Source organism: Haliaeetus albicilla, chromosome 9 (assembly GCF_947461875.1).
Source record: "Haliaeetus albicilla chromosome 9, bHalAlb1.1, whole genome shotgun sequence".
Classification (NCBI taxonomy): Eukaryota; Metazoa; Chordata; class Aves; order Accipitriformes; family Accipitridae; genus Haliaeetus; species Haliaeetus albicilla.
Window position 1 is genome coordinate 39,358,038 of NC_091491.1, and position 15,097 is coordinate 39,373,134.

Here is a 15,097-nt window from a genome sequence, read left to right on the forward strand (position 1 = left end):
TAACACACAAAACGACATACACAGTCACTGAGTGGAAAGTGTAGCCATTTTTTAACCTGAATTTTGAAAAGGATTACAAGATGCACCTCCGACTTCAAAATGGGTAGTAAACACACCCACCACCTCCCCTGGAGCAACAGAGAAACTCTCTCATGGGGCACCACCTTTTGTATATGCAGCTGGTCAGCTTTTATAAATCCTGTCCATCTCAAAAAATTTTACTTTATGGGATAATCTTTCTTGTACATCTGCTGCAGAGACAGGGACTGGTGTACTAACCAGTCTGGATTCTCACACTGCAGTTTAAAGCTTTTTGAAAGTATCCTGATCTTGTACAAAGTTAAACAGCAAATCAAATTACAACATTTTACTATTGCATTTCAGGAAGACTTTAGAAATGTACATTTTCTCTCTTCTTTTTCTTTCTTTATTTTCCTTGCTTTTCACCAACAGTATACTATGACTTCCTTTGCCTCAGTTCTGTACATTGGCTGTTGTCTTGTGTAACACCTGTCTAAATGTTGAGGATTTGGTGTTTCATAATGTGTATATATATTTTAAAACTACTGTTTCTGAAAGAACTGCACTTCTTTCTACCAGTAAAGGAGAAGTTGTGGTGCTCTTGATTTCCCTCGCTTTAGTCTGCCAGGAAAACTGCATCATCCCCCCTTTTGACAATTCTCCTGCTTGGCATGAATAAAACACATCTTCATCTTTGTCCCACAGAGATTTTTCTAATATACTTTATATGCATGTGCACTTTGGCTGAAAAGATCATGATGAATCAATGTTATCTAGTGTGTGGAAACAATCAATTTTAAAAGCTTCCGTCCCTTCTCCTCCCTGATATTTGCTCTAATGTGAATATCGAGTCTCTCTACTATGTGTCTTGCCAGCAAGTTTACTCCAAGGTGACTACATTTTGTTAAGAAATTGATTTGGACACACTATAATTAATGTGTTGACTTTAGTCCCAGGTGGAGGAATACAAACAGTTGAAGGACACACTCAACAAAATGCCAAGTTTCCGACAGCCTGAGAAGTTAGAACGACCAAATGAGCAACCAGAGGTGCGAGCACCATCTCCCCGCAGTGACCTCCCAATGCACCATGAAGCTGTGGCTGAAGAGCAGAAGGAGGTATAAAGTACTCATTGGCTACAGATGCTATAAGAAGTGGTTCTTATTCAGCAAAATACTAGCTGCGTGCTTAACTTCCAATAGAAGTGTATGTTTAATTGTAGATGTTTGTCAGTTCTTGAGTGAAGAAGGAACAGTTTAATCTTATTGAGTAGTAGAAAACTATATTTATGATGACCTTTTCTCACATGACTGTAAATGCACGTAAAACTGATTTATGTAAGCTGTTTTAAAAAGTTGCTAAAAACCCTAATTTTTTGAATTAGTGGTCTCTCAAATTTTAGACTACAGAAAAGTTTTGACAAGTTCTGAAGAAATTGCCTTTTCACATACTTTGTAAAGTTTCAGTGGCACACTTAAGTCAGTATATTTAAAATTGGCACACTATCCATTGTTCAAAAAGAAACAAACAAAAGTCATGGGTAAAGTCTAGAAGTTAAAAACATTAGTTTTAGTTTTGTTTTACAAGAGTTCTTGGCCAGCAGAACCTACAGGAAATAAAAATACAAAGCTTCCTTTGTAGATATGGAATTGTAATAGTTTTGTTCCACTTCAGATAAAACGAGGCTTAATCTTCTTTGTGATGCAATTGTACAACACCTTTTGTAGCTGTGCAGAGCCAAGAATCAGGTATTGATTCCGTTTCACAGGAGGGGTAGCTTGTTCCAAAGCAGGCATTTGGCTCTCCTGACAACAGCTTCACTACTGCAGGCTGGAATGAAGGATATCCATATCTGGTCCTTGGCTCTCTTGAAAATATGAAATCCATAATATCTTCTGCACACATGATCTTGTGTATGCTTTGCAGAATGAGAAGCAAAAAGAGAGAGAAGAAATAAATACCCAGGAAAAAGAAGACAGAGCTGAGCCTTTTCATCTGCAAAGAAGGGCTAACGAGGGCCGGCATGCCAAAGAACTAAATATTCAGGAGCAACAAGAAGCTGGAGAGGATGATGAGCAACGTGTTGATCAAGTTGAAGAGGAACGCAAAAAAGAACTTGAAGAGGAAGAAATGGAGCAGGCAGGTCAGCCTGAGCACTTGGAGGAGGAACAGGATCAAGTACCAGAAGACCATGACTGGAAAAAACAGGAACAGAAAGAAGAAGAAACGAACATGTTGGGTGATCACTTCCATTCAGAGGTATGGAGCTCTTTTCTTCTCTACTAATTTATTAGATTTGCTGTTTAAATGGAAGCATCTCTTATCATTGCTGGCCCTGTATTGCACTTGCCTATTTCTAGGTAAAATCAGTGTCATGTTTATAGAAAGTTTGGGATTCAAAGCACTTGGATGCATAGGATTCAGGCTCAACTTCAGCACACACATACTGCAGTGCTTGCCAAATGCAGCTTAATGAACATTAATTCTGCTGATAAAAAGCAACAGATGGAAAAAAAGAGCAGTCAGGTTGAATCCCATCTCCTACTTTAAATTTGAGGCCTGTGGTAGCTGATGGGAAGAAGACAGAATGAGACTTAGCTTCAGCACTTTGGAGAGCTGTCCTGCCTTACTAATTTGATGCATCTCAGCAAATTGCAGTGTTTCCTTGTCAGATATAACTACCTTCTGTAAACACATTTCCATCTAAACATTCGCTGTCATTTGACAGGAAATTTTAACTGCAAGATGAACATGACTAAAATAGCCAGGGGAAATCAGTGCGCAGCAATGGCAAGTCTTGGTCTATGCAGCTCTAAATAAAACCAGCAAATCCTGGATTTACATTCTAGATCAGATCTCCAGTGGAAAATACATTTTACTGATCTCAGTTTAGGCTTTGTAAACACTCTTCTAGCAGATTAATTGTATAACTCCAGTGTGATGAGAAGCCATTGTTGAAGAGATGCAGTGGATTAGAACAGGAGCAATTAGTTAAGCTGTGAAACTAAAGTTAGTTTTAAGTTACTGCTGGCTGTAGAAAATGTGCAGTGTCTCACTTAAGGCTCAAAGCAACCCCTGCTGAGTCAATGGAAGCATATTCGCTGTCTTAATTGTCAGCCATCAAAACTTTCTTTTACTGGTAATATGTTGGGGCATTTTAGTATTATTGATGTGTAAGAAAAGCATGGCTTCTCCCAGCATCTCCTCTTCTTTCCCCATGTCCTCCACAAACATACCAACACTTCCAGTCTGTGTTCAAAAAAATAATTAAATTTTAAGCAGAGACAAGAAAACTTAAAATAACTTTGCTGTAATTTTGCCTACTGCATGTAGCATCTGTCTTGTCACAGGTTTCTGCGTGCTTGTTTCTGATCATTGAAATTATGATTAATCTATGACTAACACATTTCTTTGACAGATAACATCAACAAAAGCTGTAACAAAAAGACATAAGCCAGCTTATGAACAACAACTAGAGCAGCAACAGCTTGCAGCCCAAAGAGCAGAGGAAGCCAATCAGCTACGAGAACATCAGGAATTGCTACACCAGCAAAGACTGCGAGGACAGCTATTACGGCAGCAACAGCTTCAAGAAAAAGAGCTTCAACTGCAGAAACAGGCAGAACAAGGAGAAAAACTCTATAAAAACCGGCTAAGGTTAAATCCTTCTACATGTGTTTATCATGGTCTGTGCTTTAGGTTTTATGGTTTCCACCATACCACCTTTGAAAAGAGGGTGGTTTAACACTATAAACCTAGACTGCCCATAAACTAAATCCAGTGAGCCTTATCTCCTCCTTTCCAAGGATAAATCTGATTGCTGTTTTAAGGTTTTTTTCTTCTTGCTATGGAAGCCTCTGAAGTCTGGAATAACAAGTGTACATTGCCATGCACATCCTTGGGAGAGGTTAGGGGCTTCTGGCATACAATGTCCCTTGTCTTAAAGCTTGCTTTAAATTAGTAATTACTTTCTGCTAAGCAGCAATTATGATCTCTTCATACTGAGGAGATCCAGTATCAGATATGTAATAAGTACCTAAGCTAAAGTTCCTCTTAAATGTGAGATGCTGTTTCTAAGTAATTCCATGAGGACTTTCTGGACAAGAGTGACTAGTGTTATTTGCACTGTAGAGACAAAAGCATGATTTCAGGAGAAACCAACACTCTGTTAGTGTCATAAAATTATTGTGAATGCAGTTACATTCATGATATTGTAGCTTCTACATGCCTTTTACCCTCCCTGTCATATTCCCTTATGCTTAGTTTAAAATTGTTAGTGACAATTTTTTGTCTTTTGGAATCTTAAGCCCATTGAATTTTCTTTGCTGAAACATTGAAATATTAATTATTAACTTGACCCATGTTCTAGAAGGATTTTGGTATGAGAGCGCCTTTCATAAATTGATAGTCAAAATACTAGTCCTGCAAGAACAACGACACAAGCAAACCCCTTTGAAGATGAAAGCTAAAACTGCTTATTCAACAGAATAACTGATCCATGTAGTCTGTCTTTAAGACCTTTTATCTGAGAGGTTCTTTGCTTCCAGTTCATAGTATTTGTGCTTTGATTATGGAATATACTAGCTTAGGAGTTTTGAAAATACAAAGCGGATCCCATTGATATATAGAGAAATACAAGCACAGAAGTTAGTATAGTAGGACAAGAAAGTCTTTGGTCTATGAAGTTTATCTTCTTTCAGGAAAGGTGATGTGAAAACATACTAGGTAATAGAAAGCTAAACTGGAACCCATTCTGGCAGGAGCTGGGAGGGGCAGAGATGTAGTAGGATGGTTTGTTTATTAAAGCAAAACCACACTGATTTGAAACCAAAATGATGTATTTGCATTTAATTTTCTCAGCCAACAGGCTCATTATGATAACATGGACCATGATATTGTACAAGGGGAAGAAGAGCAAGGTATTCAGGAAGAGGAAGGAGGTAAGATAAAATGTGTGTCCCTACCATGTTCGCAGGTTCCCTGTGAGATTTTAATATTCATTTCATACCCAGTTTGGATTCAAGTGAAATATAAACTCACAATTTAAAATCAGAAGCTCACATAACATTGGTTGAACTGACTGAGTGAAATACAGGAGTTACTAAAAATCATATCCACATTCCTGAAAGGAAAAGTGTCCTTGTGATTGAGCTGCTAGGATAGGGCTTTGTGGATCTTGGTTACATTCCTGGCTCTGCCTATGATTTTGTTTGATCTCTTCAAATTGTATAATCTTTCACTGTCAGTATCCTACTAGCAGTAAAACAGTTCTGTTAGCATTATATGTTTAGGTAGGCTCTTTAGGTAAAGGCTGCCTACTGTTAAAAGCATGTATGGAAGCTAGTATATAGGAGGCTCTCAAAAAGGCTAAATAAAAACTGCTGTAATACAGTAATAATGTCAAAAATTTGTCAGCTTATGAACATGACAACCACCACCAGGATGAAGGTGAAGATGATGATCAAAATAATCCAAATGAACAGCAAGAACCAGAACATCAAGAAGAAAATCAGCAGGCTGATGAATCAGTGAGTATGAATTAAGATGCTATGGATTGCAGTCGTTACTGAACTAAAAACCCAGAAGTCTCATCTAACATAATTGCACGTTACAGAAATAAGATGAACCAGAGGTCTGCTAGGAAGACAAGTTTGACAGTTTAAAACTACATCTAAGATCTATTTAAAGTTGTCCTTACTGATTTGGGAAGAAATCAAAAAAAGCTTCCTTGTTGGAAGGAAGTTGTTTTTCTACATTCCTTTGATCCGTGCTTTAGGTGGAATAAAGGATTTGGATTTAGCTGGGACTTGAACAGATAAACTTGGATTAAAAAAAACACAACAGCAGTAACTCATTGGTGGTCAGTCAAAAAGGGAGGTGACAATATTTTTATGCTATGAGTAGTTAAGAGGGTAAGAGCCAACTGAATAGCCACTGAAACCAGCTGGAGTCAGTACAGAAGAAGTGTGAGATCTTGAAAGACAACATACCTCAGCACTGAACACAGCCATGATATTGATTGCACAGAGATCTGGATGCAGGAGATTCAGTCCTGCACCTTCCCCCAAGTTCCATCTTACTTGGCATTGTGGAACATAAAGCGTATCATCTTCACTCCCTTCCCCCTCAGCAAATTAGAGTTGTATAGTAAATATTCCTAAAGGATATTTAACTTGTCAGCTGTGAAGATATCAGAAATGCTTTTACTGAATGATAAGCAGAAAGAAAATGCTCATTTTCTGAATGGCAAACTATGATGAAAAGCAAGTCTTGTTTTCTTTTGTTTTATTATAGATGTAGACAAGGTCAATATTGCAGGACAGACTGGTACTGAAAGATCACATCAGCTCTTCTGAGCTCTGAGCATTTAAAGTCTTATCTTTTTTGCACCTGGTCTTATCAGGCATTGTTGTTGTCAGATAGTCAGTAAACAAAAGGAGTTCTACAGCCTATGTGAAATAAGTCATCAGATTCAATCTGCTTTCTAGCAGATAGACAGACCTGCAGTTCTGTCTGTGTTCAGTGCTGAAGTTCTTTTTCTTTCAGGAACTGACACTTGTGGATGGGCTAGGGTTTGATCTACTGACCCCTGACACCCGTAGAGAGGTTCCAGCTGGTTTCAGTGGGTATGGAGTTGGCTCTAACAGAGCTCATGCTAGGGGTAGCTTTCAAGTGAAATGGAATTTGACTGTGAGATAAAAGTATTTAACATTCACTTCTGAAAATTACAGAAGGCAGCCATGGAAGATGTGAATCCTGCTGATGACCCCAACAATCAGGGAGAAGATGAATTTGAGGAAGCTGAGCAAGAGAGAGAAGAAAATCTACCAGATGAAAATGAAAAGCACAAGCAAACCAGTCAGAAACAAGGACATCCAGGAATGGAAGAGCACCTAGTGGTCAGTAAAGGGAAAGGAAACATTTGTAGGTACTCTTTAAGGGCAGTTTAGCACAGCTTGATGAGAGAACACTGAACTTTGACTTCTAAAGATTTCTTTTAAGCCATATGACATGCACAGGTAAAGTGTGGAATTACTTCTGGTGATACACTGGTGTGTCTTTCATCACTGGCTCCACTCAGTGAGGTGCTGTAGTCTCATAGTTCAGGGCCCCTGTGTTTTACCTTCACACAAGCCCCTGCAAGAACACCCATTCATACAATCAGGTCTTTGCACAAATCCCTTCTATGCCACTTCCATGCCAACAACAATCAACTGTAAGCAGTGGCATCACTTTCCTTCTATGGCCATTCCAGTGAATGCTGTGCATTTCAACCATGTTTAAACTGTGAACTCCTCCAGGGAGAGATAACCTGTATTTTTCTGGCATTAGTCTTTAATGGTGTGACTATTTCATTGTCTTCCTGCTTAGTATGGAAAGTCTTGCTTTATTCTGTGAAGTGATTTTTATTATAATCATTCTGCTGTCTATTTTTTAATTTAGGGCAGTTCTAAATCATGTAGCCAGGCTATCATTAATGCTAATGAACACACTATAACCATATATAGTTATATACTATATATAGTATATAACTATAACTTCTTATGCTATTATTGTTACTTTAGCTTTACATAAAGTTTTAGTTCCAGAACAAGAAGCTTTAACCTTCAGTCTTCTAAAGCTAATAGGCATGCACACAGAACTGAATTTTTATATGATCTTTCTGCAGATGGCAGGAAATCCTGACCAGCAGGAAGATAATGTGGATGAACAATACCAGGAAGAAGGAGAAGAGGAGGTAAGAAAACAGACATAAGGCATATGTGGACTCAGGTAGCATAGCATGTCTCCATTCATGTTCAACATTGGTATCTTTTGTAACTACAAGATGAACCCAAATCACTTTGCCTGACTTCATGAAACCTAGGAAGTCCTTGCCATTACTCTGGTGTCCACTTCTGGACACACTTAGTATTACTCATACTTATTTGCTGCAATCCATTAGTCTTCCATGCAACACAGGATTAATTGTGCAAAAATTGAAAAGATTAAGCCATTCACAACAGAAGGAAAAATTCCCAAAAACATCAAACCCTCCACAGGTCACTAAAAAACCCCAACTTTGCATCTCTAATCGCATGCTGCTGTTCTGGGCAAACTGCTTCCTTGGCCAGTTACTTGCTCTTTAGCTCTGACCTTGATTTATCCTCCGAAGCAATCCAAGTTCTGTAAGCCCCTACTGTTCATGGAGTCAAATAGTCAGGAAGCTCTTAGCACATTGCTTTGAACTGGAGGAGAAAAGGAGAAGGGACTTTCTTTTGAATGTTGAATGGCATGCTCATTATGCATGTGCTAGCATAAGTTGCCCTGCAGTTCTTCAATACATACCTAATCAATTGCTATTTTCTACTTCATACACAATGATTTACAAAAAGCAATAGAAACAGCTACTCATTACTCCCTTATGGGGAACACTTTGTCTAGATTAGCTGGTACGCACGTAGAATTCACCAGTTCAAAATACAGTAGCTTAAATCAAATCAGATCATTAGGAACTGGGAATAGTTGGCCTTTGGCAACTACTCTTTGGCTTACAGGAAGTAATTTAATACAAGTTTCATAAAGGACTATGACCAGTGTGCTTACGGGAAGTATTAAAGAGTGAACAGTGATTGAATGAGCAATCAAGAAAGAGTTAAGATGCTGTAATCAGGAATAGTCTCTTTAGTAGGTAGACTCTAATATTATACATTGCTGTTGTTCAGATCTTTCCCATATATCGCTCAAAGCAATCCAGGTTTGATGGCTGCCCTTCTGCTGGCAGCAATACCTAACCTCAGAGAACTTGTTCACGAGCAGCTTTGTCTGTCGGAAGCAATTGCTAAATATACTCTCCTGCTACCGATGATGTTGAGAAGGCTGTTGCTGCTGTTGTTCAGGAGAAGGTGATAGCAGCTGCTAGAGGCAGGGAGCCCTGTCGAAAGCAGCAATCTCATCCTTGCTCTTTGTGGCAGGGGTAGGTGGCAGCACTGAGTGGTGAATGCTTCCCAGCCAGGTGAAACAGCTTTTTTTTTTCCCATGGGGACAGCTGTATGGCCTTACAGCAGCATTTTACCCAGCTTGCAGGGCACCATTTGGAGCAGATACACATAACAGCATTGTCCAAAAGAAAAATCAAGTTTACTTTGAAAAGCATGCCTCTTTCAAATCTGCACCTAACCATAAAAGGACATGGAAGCGAGGGAGAGCACTAACATAAAAGTGCTGGATCAAGATCTGAACACCTGGAAAACAGAGTCAGTGTGGCCTGCTCTCTTCAAGGATAGAGTTGGAAGAGATTATTCTTCACTCCCAGTCCTACCTTGTTCCTTTGTGGTTTTCCAGGAGCAATTAGCAGAAAGATCGCTCAACTGCTGGGAAAACATGGACAAAGTTACCATTAAATACCTACCTTGCATCTCAGAACTGAAATAGTTCTAGGAGTCTGGGGGGGGGTGGACGTGTCAGTTAATGACTCTTTGCTATGTCACAACAGTCTTACCATGAAGGACAAGGAGAAGATAATACATATGTAAAGTTAAAACATGGAATGGAAATCTAAATGTGTTAGCTGTGAAAATTGTAGTTAAAAGTTAAGTATGGTCTGAGAGGAAGCAAGTTTCCCAATTGTTGGGGGGTGGGGGTGGTTGTGTTCCTCCTTTAACCTCTCCATGCCCTCTCCTCCCTTTCTTTTGAATCTTCATTCTGTGAAAGTGTAGCTGTGAAAACGTGTAGATTTACACCACAGGCTACTTTTTTAAAGGAAATTAAAATACACAGAACATCTCTGTGCTTTGTAGATCCAGGAAGATTTGACTGAAGAGAAGAAACGAGAACTGGAACGCAATGCTGAAGAGCCATATGGTGAAAATGACGAAAATGTAAGTACTGTGTAAACCCACAAACTCGGTGACACGATTAAACACTTAACATAACTGCAATCATGTCACAGTGACATTATGTAATAATTGTTGTAGCTTGCTTTCAATCAAAGACCTTAAAATTTCATGCTGTCCCAACTTCCTTTTGCTCATTCTTCCACCCCCACATCAATTCTTGCTGCCTGGAGGACTTTGGAAAAATCTTTTACTGTTTCTGTCCATCAGCACTAACAACCCCAGCTGACAGTCATTTTTCCTTTTCCTTAACTTCATCTCATCACCTTAAAATAAACTATAAGGAAACTGGCAGTTGTACTGAATCTGTGTTTTGGGTTTTTTTGTTTCCCCCTGCCCCCAATCAGGCAGATGAAAAGAGTAACAGAGGAGCAGATCAAGAAATGCAAGAAGAGAACAACCAGAAAGTTCATGAAGAAAATTATGAGGAGGAAGAGGAGGAAGAGGAGGAAGGCCGAGCTGTTGCAGCAAAAACTCGTAGACGAGGGGAGATGTAGTCGTCTTTTTTTTAAGCACACAAATTCCTGTGTTTTGGTTTTTGTTTGTTTTAAAAAAACAACAACTTTTTTAGGATATTTAATTTCCCAAAAAGTTTGTGTTTTACACTTTTTACTTTTCTATTAGAAGCTCTCATATGTTTATATGAATATGGTATTTTGATACTCTAGCTTAGTATTTCTTTTCTATTAAAACTGTACATAAACAGACATCATAGGTTTAATTTTTTGTAATGCTGGGCATGTTTTATAAAGGCCATCTTGGAATACACTTTTACCTTGTCCAAGCCTGACAGAGGTGTTTGGTCTAATTTCAGATACATTCAACACTTGAGGGAATATATCTAGTGCCTAAACCCAGTCGACATTAGTCACTCCAACTCTCATTGTCTTCCTTGACACAACTTTTATGACTAATGCCTGGCCACACTACCCATCCGAGGCATGATCTGCGGTGCTTGTAGAGGCCCAGGGGTAGTTTCATTCATTATCTCATAAGATTCTTCAAATCCTTGAAGATAAGCACATGCCTAGCAATCTGCAGGACCAGGCCTTTTATGGTGCAGAACAGTTATAAAATATGCAAGTTTTACAAGCCTTCAAAATACAGCCAGGTTAACAGCTGTTAATTTTGGCAGCTGTTTATATACAGTTAAATTATGCATTTATTTTAATGAGCATACCTAGGTACTTTAATTACATGCACTACATAGCAGATAATGCAAATGGTGGTATGCCAAGATGAGATGCGAGCTAGAAACCAATTTAGACTTGAAGATCCATTATGCCAAATCAAAACACTACAGCTGTCACATGAATGAAGATTTACAGAAGGAACAATTTTGTTGTTCTAGTTAATATATAAAATGTTTGACCGGAGAAATATAACTACATCACCTCAGTGACATGCTTTCTGGAAACTGTAGAAAGAGTTAAGGCATGTTAACTGAGTTGACATGATTGGTGCAAGATGTTGAATTAAGGCCTTTACCTTCTTTTACTTATTTATTTTTAAGTCTATACTGGAAGGATTTCTGTGTCACCTAGTGTGACAAATCAGACTAGAGACTAATCCTACAGAAGTTTTTTTTGAACAGCAAACATCTCTAGCACTGCATGCCAAAATGTAAGGGGCAGGGGGAAACCACACAAAAATTGTGCCTTGGTAGGCTACTATGAACATAATCACAGTGCATGAATATATACAATATTTGTATTGGTACAGACCCTAGTTATTTAATATATGTTAAAAGGAGAATGGGAATCTGGATTTCCTAGGCTATGCCCCATTGCTGGAAATGAGGCGCACAGTAGCTCCCCGTGAAAGTGTGTGTTAATATATAAGAAGAGAACATTTGAGATTTTTTTTCCCTTTTTTAATGATGATGCATAGCAATGTTTTTAGTTTAACTTTTTATATGAATGTAATTTAATTCATTTTTCTACTAACTCAATTATCTTATGTTTTATAGTTGGTTTCCATTCTTTGCAATTTTCCTAATGTCCCAGACACAGTGCTTATATTTCATAGGAATATTTTTGTCGGCAAGTACTTTGGGTTTTCTAGTTACCATAAATCAGATTTACCTTATGTATAAAAAAGTTTACATGATACTGTAAAATGTATAATATGTACATAATCTTCAGAATACAATTATTTTGTTAAATTGGCCTGTATTTTTAATGTCACAGTTGCAGTATTTAATTATTTGAGGCATAATAAAACTTGACTGCAGTCAATAAACTAGAATATAGTTACTGATCTTTCACACGTGTGATGGTTTGTTGTAGTTATCCTAATGATGCATTCATACTCAATAGAGCACAGTGGAGACTGGCAGAGAGAGGGAGGGAGCTCAGAGCCACTTTTCAGGGGTTTCAGGGAAGCGGAACAGGGTAAGGACCAACATTAGCACTAGTGGCACTTTTAGCATTCTGTGAATGTGCTCTTTAAATCATTGTTGCAACTGAGGTCCTTCTCCATCTAGAGCAATAAAGCATCTTGGCCTTTTTTATCAAACATGGGCCTGTGAAAGAGGAGGAGGGAGAGCCCAAACCCTTTTCTGCACAAGCTTCTCACACAAATGGGAGCCGTTGTCCTCTCTCCTGCCCACCCCACGGTGGGGGAAGCCATCCCTGCTGTCCACATTGGGCCCACTCAAGCTGGGAGGAGAGCCCTTCCTGGCAGAGGAAGACAACTAACTCTGAAGGTACAGGTACATACCAGAATACAAAGGGCTCTGTCTTTTTCACAGTACCTCTCACCTATAGCAAGCCATATGCTTCAAGCATTTACATTAATGCATACAGCATTGCCTGTGGAGACATGGAGAACACAAGACTCCATTCTGCCCCACTTACAGTGTGGAAAAAGCCACTTCCAAAGCCATCTGCAGGTACAAGTGACCTACCAGCACAGCATCTTTGCACCAAAATAAGCTGCTGCTTACTTCTCTCCCTTTGCTTCAGCAATTTGCTGGCTGCAAATGAAATTAAGCAGGTGCTCGCATGTTCTGCTGGCTTGTGGGCCCTGCTGTTGCCCAGGCCCCTGGGTGCAGAGCATGTTTATTAAGCAGCTTTGACAATGTCCTTTTGTTTACTGTCAGGCTGCTGGGCTTCACTTGGATAACTTGTGGCTGCAGCAAGAGCCTAGAGAGACAACAAAACTCTGCCCAGAACGAGAAGCTGCAGAATAAGGGCTCCCATTGTGCGTTGTACGAGCCAGTATTCACAGCAGATGCAATATTTACTTCAGCAAACATAACAAGTTCACATCTAATGTGATTAGGCCAAGAAAGTCTTAATGAAAGCCTGTTCTGTCCTTAATCAAGGGCCTATTCACTTCAGACAAGAGTTACTTGACTGAAGATCAACTTTCCGAGTAAGAGTTCAGGCTTGGCTGACAATAGCGGCGTGTAATCTCCATAACTCGCCCCAGCCACTGCTCTAGCAGTGATGGGTTGTGCTTTCCCACAACTCCCCAGCCAACGTTGCTCCCTGCCAGCGTCTCAGGCTTGGCGTGATTCAAACTGCAATTCCTCGGTTCTTCCAAGGACCTTTTTGCAAAGGCTAAGGGCAAACCACACAAGACCTTGTCCGACTGCCTGCTCTGTAGCTGCTCAACCTCAAACGATTCTGACCTCTTTGCCCGACACACATCGCTTAGTGCCAGACCTTGCGGTCCCGTTTGGTAGATGAGCTGGTGGTGAAGGCGGACCCACACGGCTGGTCCTCATCGCCATAGGATGTCTTTCGGGATACAGGGAATGCTGAATGCTTTGCTAAATCAAGGAATTAATGTGCTCATGTGACCTAAAAATAAACAGGAGATGGTCCACTGCTCCAGCCCTGTGGGCATACAGAACAAATGGCAGAAGGAAATGCCCTCGGTTTTACTGCTCACAGAGCGCGACTCCGAGCATGATGCTGTGGCAAAGAGGACTAATGAGTCTCCCACACCAACGGAGTGAAAATATGAATTCAAAGGGAAAGGTTACATCACTTCTGGATTTGGCAGCAGCAAGACAGCTATTGGCGTACTGTGACCAGGTCTAGCAACCACTCATCAAAATATTGGAGACCATTCAGGGAAAAGGGTGCAAATAATGGGAAAACTGGGCTTACAGAAAGAAAGTTCATGCTACAATTAGCTCAGGAAAGAAGTGATCATGGGCTAGGAGAACCCACAGAGGCAACCACCTGATGAGACAGGGGTCATCAGCCTCCCAGAGAAAAGCAAAAGAAAAATCCCACAATAAAATTCAGGCCAGAAATACAGCACACATGTTTAGTAATGGAGCTAATTAGGCATTGCAGCAATTATTTTACAGGCTGTGATGAATTCTTGATCACTAGACATCTTTTAAAAGTCCTAGTTCAGCCCCAGCTTGGGCATCATGAAAGAAGTCCTACTGCCTACAATAAATTGAAAGGTCAGTCAAGAGGATCATAATAGCATGCTCGAGCCATAAAATACATGAAGCAATAACACTCAGTGGGAAAAATAAAATCCAGTGGAATTCATTCCGTAGGTCAGGAAATCTTCCAATGGATCAGATACAATATCTCGCCTCAGTAAAACGACGCTCCCAGTAAAACGACCGCTCCTTGCCACATCGCCTTTAACAGCTCTGTGTACATCAGGGAGTTTGAAACCACTTGCAGGCTGAAAGCCACCGTGCACCATCAGGGTCCTTCTCAGCACCAGCGTGCAAACAGCACACTTTGTGTCCGGGTTTTGTCCAAATTATGAAATGCCAGCATGCTAACTTACAGCTTGATCTAACCCAGGCTGAAACGTGAGTTAGATAGCTGTACTTTAAAGCAAACAGAAAAAAATCACTGTGACTAAGAATGAAACACACAGATACACTTGTCATCGAAGTACAAACTAGTTTCCAGCAAGTTTTATCCCCTTTTACTGCAGCTTTTCATGACAAAGGAGCTGCAGAGCAGTCGTTGCTAAAAATGACCTTCACTCAGCTTTTCAAGTCTGAGCACATAAAATGTGTTTACTCTGTGCACAGAACTTCTTACTTAGCTACATGCAGGAAATAAATTTATATCATTACAGCCAAAATGTTTGCAGGGTGAAAGGAAAGAGAAACCCAAAGCCACATATCCAGGGCAAGATAAAAAGTTGCCTCCATACACCTAACACATCATCAGCCTTCAAACAAGTTTCCTTTCCACAGGTCTTGCTTT

At 39.8% G+C, this 15,097-nt stretch overlaps 1 protein-coding gene across 4 annotated transcripts in view; it reads left to right on the top strand.

The window, feature by feature from the left end:
* GOLIM4 (golgi integral membrane protein 4) overlaps window positions 1-12,164 on the top strand; it is a 34,956-nt gene extending 22,792 nt beyond the window's left edge. For all 4 annotated transcript variants that reach the window (XM_069792785.1, XM_069792782.1, XM_069792784.1 and 1 more), the window contains 9 exons: window positions 972-1,139; window positions 1,948-2,280; window positions 3,440-3,678; window positions 4,882-4,961; window positions 5,437-5,549; window positions 6,753-6,920; window positions 7,691-7,759; window positions 9,801-9,881; window positions 10,244-12,164. In XM_069792785.1, coding sequence (XP_069648886.1) covers window positions 972-1,139; window positions 1,948-2,280; window positions 3,440-3,678; window positions 4,882-4,961; window positions 5,437-5,549; window positions 6,753-6,920; window positions 7,691-7,759; window positions 9,801-9,881; window positions 10,244-10,393 — 1,401 coding nt within the window. In that variant the 3' untranslated portion in view covers window positions 10,394-12,164. The remainder of the gene's footprint in view (window positions 1-971; window positions 1,140-1,947; window positions 2,281-3,439; window positions 3,679-4,881; window positions 4,962-5,436; window positions 5,550-6,752; window positions 6,921-7,690; window positions 7,760-9,800; window positions 9,882-10,243) is intronic.
* Window positions 12,165-15,097: the final 2,933 nt, after the last annotated feature.